We start from the raw sequence: 9,798 nt of genomic DNA, 5'->3' as shown, positions 1-9,798 counted from the left end.
GTTTTATTTATGATCGATCGAACGAGCGTTATCTACGAGAATGTTTGGTGGAGTTATGGTACCTATGTCAGAAGATGGCTTTCCTCCATGTGGTTAAAATCCAGAATCGCGCTATCATGAATTTTCTTGGGGTACAATTCGTCAAAAAAATTCCATCCGAAACTAGTGCCGCAAAGTAAAGATAAGAAACATACATCCTTTTGCAGGCTGGGTTCATAAATTATTGCTGTTTTCGTATCGTTGAGTTCTTTTTTGTCAAGTGAACCAAATTGACATTGGGAATCGTAACAAGCGTGGAACGTAACGCAAAGTGCCCAGTGTTGTACTACAACGATACATCGATCGATGACTCGATACAATCGATTATTTTTCTCTGATTAATTAAATTAAAAATGAATGAAATGAATAAATACAACATCGTTTTGTAGAAACTATTTTAATTGAAATTTGTCTCTAATAGTCTTTACTGAATGATTTTAAATGGATTGTGTGAATGATTTAAGTGGATTTATACGATGCGTTCAAGTTTACAGTTCTTAGTATCGATTCAATTGACAACCCTTTGTTTTGACATTGTATGATTCGATTGTAAGTTTTGTTTTGGGTTCATTATTGATCGATACGGCACTAACGTCGCTTGAAATGGCCGACGTCTAGGGGGAGTGTCTAGTGTTTTACGGAAATTGGATTTCTTTGTAATTTTTACTCAATAAGGTAACTTGTTTATTGCGACTTTTATTTTAACCAATACTCTTATAAATGAACAAAAAGGTGTAATAGTTTTCTATGTCTGTTTTGCTGAACTTTAATGGTTTCCGGTCATACTGCCGGGCAAGTATTTCAAAACAAAGGTGTTTATAATAGTTTTTCGTGTCTCTACCCCGTCTTTGCCTCACAGATTGTCTAGTTAGAGCAAAAAATCATTTTTTATTCGCTCGAGAGCCTCTAGACCGCAATCGACAGTGTGTTGAAATTTAGTAACTTTTTATGTTAATTATTTTTGTGCTCCTAATTAGAGATGCGTTAATGCAGTCATTACTTTACTGTTACAGTTTAGAAAACTGTACATAAAAACGCTCCTTTCTTTATCGAACTTCCGGTAATCTCTTTAATGTACAGATAAGTAAAAAACGAACTTAACCATTAAAGTAAAATTAGGAAATGTGTATAACTTTTTTGATTGTTCCAGCTCTTACTGCCTCTCCCGAGGCCAAGAACATTCCATATAAAAGACTGACTTTACAAAAAGTGGATTAAAATGGCGTGGCGTTTTTAAAGCCTCTAAGTATAAAAATGCAGCACCAATTGTGCCTAAGCCCGAGGCATGTATTCGGGACATCTGTGTGGGGTCGTACCAGACCTTTGGGAACAATATTTGCGCTTCAGCGTCTTTTATGGCGTTTAACTGGGAGCATGTGGGTTCAAGTATGGCGGTGCTGCCGTTGGATGACTGCGGAAGGAAGAGCAAGACCATGCCGCTGCTGCATGCACACTCGGACACAATCACTGACATGGAATTCTCACCGTTCCATGATGGTTTGCTGTTGACTGGATCTCAAGATTCTTTGGTAAGTTGATTAGTCTTAATATAAGAATAAGAATTGATTTATTGAATATCTAAGTATACAATTAGCACACATATCAATCTTTATTGTGTTGTTTTAAAACATATATTGGAATGGCCAAGGTGTTCACAAATATCTGAACAAGCACTTTAACGCCTAATAGAAGTGTGTTCAAATACTTGTGAACACCTTGTCCATTCTGATATATCTGATGGTGACTGTAGACTTGACAAAGCAGAGATTCCTATTGTAAGACTTCTATTTATTTAATATGCAGCTTAAATTATCTATAAATATGAAATCATTTTGAAATTTTCAACGTGGGAGCAAGCAAGCCCCAGTGGCGGATTTGCAGCCTTAGCTGCCTTAAGTCCCAGGCCCCTTATTAAGTACTATCCACCATTTTCTCAGCACCTTTCTATATAGAAAGCATCTATATAGACTGCCACTCTAATTATCTAGCCGCCCTTGGCCCGGGCCTACTCAAGCCTTGGGGCAAAACCACCACTGTCAATTCATAATGGTTTATCTTTGTGTAAGGGCCCTTTCTGCTTCTTCCTGGTTCCCAAAGGGAATTTCCTACCATTAGCAAGGAAAAATACCCTTATATGGATTTGTATAATTATTTGGGGATAGTATAATTGTTATTGGTTTACAGGAAAATAACCTTATATGGATAGACAATTATCTTCCTGGTTATAATTAAATTTACAATGAAACCAAAATAATAATTCAAATTACAATACTGTTGACAATATCTCTTATATCATTGATAGATAAATCACTGATAAGATAATATCACATCGGTTGATAAATTATCTCAATAAGATTAAGTAACTAATGTTGTAAGAACTGTAATTTTGGAAATCTTTTTATATTATTGTACTGCATTAGTATTGTAGGCGCGCCTATTGATTTGGATTGTCACTTATGTTTTAGTAGGCATAGAGATATAATATGTAGATTTACCTTATGTTCAATGCTAAAGCAGTGTTGTGACCGTACATCTTCTTTTCCTTATTGAGAATGTCAATGATATTATCTGGGAGATCCATGAATCTAGTATAACTGGATCAGGCATGAGCGGTGGGGGGAAATGACCGAACAGGATAGTCTTATGTACTTCAGTAGGAATAGCAGAGAAAGCGCTATTATTGTTTATCTTTGTCACAGTCACATTTTTTTATTCCTCATCATAAATTTTTGTATGGTTTATGGTGGGTAACAAATAAGGTACCAAATTACGTAGGTTGTTTTTGGTATCAGAAATGTTAAAGTGTGTTTTTAATTTTGTTGCATTGCTTATTTTCTGTCTCTCACAGGCAGATCACTGGGATACAGGCAAAATCAGTTGTTATAAGTGCTTGCTTATTAAAACATTCACTGCCAGACATGAACTTAAACAGTACTCCAAAAACCATGCAACATCTATAGGCGCCCGCTAGGCGGGTTAGCTAGGCCACATAACATATAGGACATTTCATACTCAGATTGACTAAGTCCCACAGTAAGCTCAAGAAGTCTCAACTCAGATGACAACACTTGCATATAAAATATACATAATATTTGTGCTCATCATAACTAAATGCCCTTAACGGGATTCAAACCCAGGACCATCTGCTTCAAAGGTAGGGTCACAACCCACTAGGCCAGACTGGTCATCAGATATCACACAGTAGTCTAAGAATATACTATACTGAGTAACACATAGTAGAAGAGTTTAGACATCAGGCAGACAACTTATGCAATAACTAAATTTTCCATATCTTTGTTACAGGTAAAACTATGGCACATACCTCCAGAGGGTTTGAAAGAGTCCCTTTCCAACCCGGAGTGCACACTGTCCCAGAAGCAGCGGCGTGTGGAGAATGTTGGCTTCCACCCAGTGGCCGATGGGCTGATCCATGTGGCTTCGGGTCATGAGCTGGCTCTATGGGATTTGACTAAGCAGAAGGAAGCTTTTGGTGAGTTTATAGTTAATTTTATGAGATTGAGGGTTGTGTATTTTAAGTAAAATCAGATCAAAACGGCATATATTCAATTATTGGTCTGCCAGATTTTGTTCTAGAAGATAAAACTCTTTGTGTTATAGTTAGTATATATCGTCCAGGAATGTTAGTCCCTTGAATTTAAATGATATTTTGAGTCTTTGGAGTTGATAGGGCTTTCCAAAGTTAGCGTCTTATTTTCAAATATTATTTTATTCGCATAAATGAGCAGAACTATGAAAAAAAGCACCTAGAAGTATAGAACTATTATGGATGCTACTAGAACTCTCACAGAATTGTGAACACCGTATTGGCATGTTTTTATGAAACATCCAACATGAGCAATCCTGTGACGTCATAACTCATCACAAATACAAGTCGATTCAAAAACGAAAAAGAAAAAACTACAAAAACTCACTAAAATTAGGTAGGTACTTTTAATGAGTTTTTGTAGAGATTTGAAATAAATTAGAGTGCCAAAACATGTAATTTGATAGGTCCAGTCAAATCAGCAACTCTTTATACAACATCAAATATTAACTCCATGAATATCTCTGAGATGTAATAATGAATCCACTTCACTACTTTAATTCCGTGAACCCTTTTCCAGGCCACACCAAATAACAAGCTTTTCCGAAAAAAAAAGAAACAAATATATCTCAATTAATTTTGGTGATTCATTTAAAAAAAAATCCTGGTAGCAATCTAATTTGAACCTTAATTTTCAATTTATTTTATTTTACATACTTATTAAGCTTACAGTAAATAATAAATACAAATACAAATTATGCATATTTAACAAATTAAAAAGTAAACTACACATTAGAATACAATTATAATCGAAATGCTAAAGTTGAATTCTCTTGGCACATATGTAGTCGAAAAATCGTAGGTACTATGCCTGGAAAAGGGTTAGCTAATTGATTGTTTTTTAGGGTTCCGTACCCAAAGGGTCAAACGGGAACCTATTACTGAGACTTCCCTGTCCGTCCGTCAATCCGTCCGTCTGTCACCAGGCTGTATCTCATGAACCGTGATAGCTAGACAGCTGAAATTTTCACAGACGATGTATTCCTGTTGCCGCTATAACAACAAATACTAAAATCAGAATAAAAGAAATATTTAATGGGGGCTCCCATACAACAAACATATTTTTTTACCGTTTTTATAAATAATAAAATAATGGTACAGAACCCTTCGTGCGCGAGTCCGACTCGCACTTGCCCGGTTTTTTCTTCTTATTTACAGTGCTTGTAATAGGGAAAATTTAGGAAATAAACATCATATTTGTTGCATAAGACTGTGTCGCTTTCGGATTTAAGTTGAACTATATATGGCTATGCCCAAACATTAACTTATTTATATAATTCAACCAATTTTTAGGGTTCCGTATCTAAAGGGTGAAACGGGACCCTATTACTGAGACTCCGCTGTCCGTCCGTCCGTCCGTCACCAGGCTGTATCTCATGTAGTTAGCCAGTTGAAATTTCTACAGATTATGTATTTCTGTTGCCGCTATAACAACAAATACTAAAAACAGAATAAAATAAATATTTCTTTCCAATCTCGAGGTTCTCATCTAATCACCGAAGTTAAGCAACGTCGGGCGGGGTCAGTACTTGGATGGGTGACCGTTTTTATAGATAATGGTATAGAACCCTTCCTGTGCGACTCCGACTCGCACTTGGCCGATTTTTTCCGTTAATGAAATGGTTACCAAACTTTATAAAAAATGCGATATCTATATTGTTTGTACATGAATCAACCATAGGACATAGGGTAGGCGTCGCACAAATATTCCACACATCACATCACATCACATAGATAAGGCATTAGTCCCAAGTTCCGTAAGACAGGCATTCTCTCCGAGAACAATTGAATGTTGAAGGCTTTGTCGTTGGCCGGAAGTACAGGCACCGTTTCCGTCGGTCTGACCCGGCCCGATAAGGGACACGATACAGTCATGCTTTCACTTTTTGTATTGACGAATTAAATACGGATTGTAAGTGTCCTAATAGGACATTATTGTAAAGGTTTGTGGAACTAGGTGAAGACTTATTTATTTAAGTACTGCAGCATGGAGTATCGAGACTAGGGTTTGCACGGATATGAAATGTATGGGAAGATACGCGGATCGGTATCCGCAAACACAATTAAATTGCGTTGTTTCATCACAGAGTTCCTATGGCCACCTCCTGTCTCCATCATCAGATCAGCTCGATGGTCTATCACCCGACTTACAAATGTATGCAAACGAGTCCGCTAGGTGGCGCCGTTTCACGTAGCGGGTGAGGGGGTTTATGAAAAATTATAAAATATAAATACAGTTTATTTCATATGATGGCGACCAATCTAACAGTGGTCAAACAATCCGCAAATTATCAAGCGATTAGACCAGGGGTTCCCAATCTTTTTCAACATGCGGCGCAGTTACAAGTTTAGTATTTTGCAACGGCGCCCTTGTAAATTTAAAATCACGGTCGAAAAAGAGTGACACGACGCAATATTATTTACCGATGCGAGCGCTCAAATAGGTACCCGCGAATATTTGTGGTTTCGGATAATGATAGAACTCACGGCGCCCCTCTTTACTTTCTACGGCGCACCAGGGCGCCGCGGCGCACACTTTGGGAACCCCTGGATTAGACTGTTCAATCAGCTACCCATTGACATGAAGTCAATCTATAATAGCTATCTATTTAAAAAGAAGTTAAATGCTTTCTTGTTGGAAAAATGTTACTACTCTGTGGAGGAATATTTTAGTAAAAAGTAGAATTAATGTAACAATTACGAGTACTTATATGTGTTTATAAATGAAATATTATTATTATTGGGTTGATTATGTTTTAAATTTAAATTTTCCTCTTAATGAAATTTAGTCTCAGTATTTATTCTTCATGACATTATAATTTTCTGTTTATTTATTATTATGTCTTAAATTTAATTTTACGTTATGTTATGTTTTATAAGTATTTTATGAGATTTTTTTTTTGTGTCTTACGAAAATTTATTTTATAGGAATTGTTTGTGTATATTAGATAAGAAAATTTATATGTAAATTAATTTCAAACACAATGTAAATTGTTTATGAATAAATATGACTATGACTATGACTATGACCACGAATGGCGACTGTGCTTCAAGCGGCCAGTTGGTCACATATATATGGGACCGGCCAAAGTGCTCATAAATATCTTAAAACGAAAGCGGGGGACGCGCGCGTAATCACCTCTTCATACAAACGCGAAACGTAGTCCTAATTTCCCTCTCTTTTTTTTTTATACTACGTCGGTGGCAAACAAGCATACGGCTCGCCTGATGGTAAGCAGTCTCCGTAGCCTATGTACGCCTGCAACTCCAGAAGAGTTACATGCGCGTTGCCGACCCTAAACCCGCCCCCCCTCGTTGAGCTCTGGCAACCTTACTCACCGGCAGGAACAACACTATGAGTAGGGTCTAGTGTTATTTGGCTGCTGTTTTCTGTAAGGTGGAGTTACTTCCCCAGTTGGGCTCTGCTCTAGATCTGGAATGACATCCACTGGCTGTGCCCTACCACTCAAAGCGAGATGACATTCACAATGCCCATACCTCTCTTTTGGACGTAGTTTAAGGACGTACCCGGGTCTCTGGATATTAGCAATATTTTGATACTATTTGTTATATATCAACTGCAGCTATGCCACGTTTAATATTTTTCGTATTTTTAATTATTGTAAGAGTTAGATGCATTGAACTGTTTTTCGCTCCTAATTTTTATATAAATTAAAAAAAACTAATAAAGTAAAACGTAGGGGCATAGCTAGCAGAAGTAGATATACATGCAAATTAAAATATAAATAATTTAATAAATATTTTTGAACAATCTTACACAGATCGACCTAGCCCCAAACTAAGTAAAGCGTGTACTATAGGTAAATAAATACATACTTACATACATAGAAGACACCCATGACTCAGGAACAAATATCTGTGTTCATCTCACAAATAAATGCCCTTACCGGGATTCGAACCCGCAACTATCGGCTTCATAGGCAGGGTCACTACCCTAGGCCAGCCAGGTCGTCGATTAAATAAGTACAGCCCACAATAAAAGAGTGTATCATGAAAAAAACTTTTGTCTGTAACTTGTTTTTTATTTCAATGCCCTTTTTTTCTCAGTAAACCGAGACCACGGCGACGTGATCCAATCCACATCATGGAAGAAGGACGGGCGTCTCATGGCGACCTCGTGCAAAGACAGAAAGGTCCGCATAGTGGATCCTCGAGCAGACTCTGCCGTGTTGGACGCGGCTTCTAGCCACCATGGCATCAAAGACAGCAGGGTGGTATGGCTGGACCAAGACCGAATTTTGACCACTGGTATGTATCATTATCATAGTAAACTGACCACTCGCTTCAACAATATAAGGTCTATTTTAACTTAACATATTTTTTACTGGCTAGGTCTGTGTGCTGATGGGGAGTTTAAAACCAATTTTGAGTCGTTGTACCAAGTACTTATCTTATAGTTCGTGTCGTCCACGATGACGCGCAGACTTGTCAAATCTAACCTTTAAGAACATGACAATACCGACCGACATGACGACCGGTCTGGCCTAGTGGGTAGTGACCCTGCCTACGAAGCTGATGGTCCCAGGTTCAAATCCTGGTAAGGGCATTTATTCGTGTGATGAGCATGGATATTTGTTCCTGAGTCATGGGTGTTTTCTATGTATTTAAGTATTTATAAATATTTATATATTATATATATCGTTGTCTAAGTACCCTCAACACAAGCCTTATTGAGCTTACTGTGGGACTTAGTCAATTTGTGTAATAATGTCCTAAAATATTTATTTATTATTATTATCAAAAAAAATACAAGTCAAGGCACGTGTCTTCGTGAATGTCACAATCTATATATCTTATAATAGGCTTGTATTATTTTTTCTTTATTTCAGACTTTTTCGTTACCATGTTTTTTGTACAAAATTTTAGATTCTCAAACTTACCTATTACTTTCAGGCTTCGACGCAGCTCGCCTCCGCCAGATTATGATCCGCGACGTTCGCAACCTCTCTCAAACTCAGAAGACCCTCGAACTGGACTGCTCCACCGGCATCTTCATGCCTCTCTTCGATCCTGACACCAATATGCTCTTCCTTGCTGGAAAAGGAGATACCACCATATTGTACATGGAGGTTACAGATAGAGAACCGTTCCTCATTGAGGGATTGAGGCATTCTGGTGAGTACAATACTAAATATACAGCATAATACCCTTTCTCAAACTCAAAAGCCCCTCGAACTAGACTGCTCCACCAGCATCCTCATGCCTCTTCGATCCTGACACTAACATGCTGTTCCTTGCTGGCAAGGGAGATACCACTATATTATACATGGAAGTTACTGATAGAGAACCATTCCTCATTGAGGGATTGAGGCATTCTGGTGAATAGATATTTAATTTTTTTTTTTGTAATAGCCTATTTTGTGTCCCACTGCTGGGCAAAGGCCTCCCCTTTTTTCCGCCACTCATCACGGTTTGAAGTACGTTCCCGCCAGTCTCTGCAAAAAGCGTCGAGGTCATCCCGCCATCTCTTTTTTGGTCTGCCTCTGCCCCGGCTAATCTGCGGTGTCCATTCGGTAGCCAATTTGGCCCACCGATCCGGGTGCATACGGCAGACGTGTCCTGCTCAACCCCACTTAAGCTTAGCGGCCTTAACACCCACATCTACACCGTGTTTTTTTTGATTTGCGTTAATTTCGAGGGTGCATTCCTGAGCTTAAATTAAGTAACTTTCTCAAAGATACCGATATTCTAACTAACTCCATTTCGGAGATAATCAATCATAAATTTTTTTATTATAAGGCCCTTACGAGCGTGTACACTTGCTTTAGGACCTGTTTACTTATTAGTTAGTGTTTAGTGCGAGTTCATACATTTGCTACTAAACGTACGTACTATCTCGGACGATCGATATTAGAAATGACATTGATATGTCACAGTTTTCAATTGTTTGGTTGAGTTAAATGTAATGCCCATGTTACAACAACGCTATATGCAACATTTAGTTACTTTTTATAAAAATAAAAATAGTAAAAAAAAACAAAAAAAAATATTTTTTTTTGAAAATTAACTATGCCATTTAGTTTCCTTAAACGTACTTACCGAAACCCCGGAGTTAACGCAATTCAATAAAAACACGGTGTATAATACCTATACCTGGTATTATAGATATTTAATATGTAGCATAATACCCTTTC

The 9,798-nt window shown here is 37.6% G+C and overlaps 1 protein-coding gene across 1 annotated transcript in view; it reads left to right on the top strand.

Moving 5' to 3' along the window:
* Nucleotides 1-40: 40 nt before the first annotated feature.
* LOC133525285 (coronin-7) overlaps nt 41-9,798 on the top strand; it is a 53,818-nt gene continuing 44,060 nt past the window's right edge. The window contains exons 1-5 of the mRNA XM_061861571.1: nt 41-58; nt 1,233-1,568; nt 3,343-3,529; nt 7,712-7,912; nt 8,558-8,779. Of these exons, the coding sequence (XP_061717555.1) occupies nt 41-58; nt 1,233-1,568; nt 3,343-3,529; nt 7,712-7,912; nt 8,558-8,779 (964 nt within the window). The remainder of the gene's footprint in view (nt 59-1,232; nt 1,569-3,342; nt 3,530-7,711; nt 7,913-8,557; nt 8,780-9,798) is intronic.

The sequence above is a fragment of the Cydia pomonella genome, chromosome 14 (assembly GCF_033807575.1).
Source record: "Cydia pomonella isolate Wapato2018A chromosome 14, ilCydPomo1, whole genome shotgun sequence".
NCBI classification, from domain to species: domain Eukaryota; kingdom Metazoa; phylum Arthropoda; class Insecta; order Lepidoptera; family Tortricidae; genus Cydia; species Cydia pomonella.
This window is presented reverse-complemented; position numbering and strand designations above follow the sequence as displayed.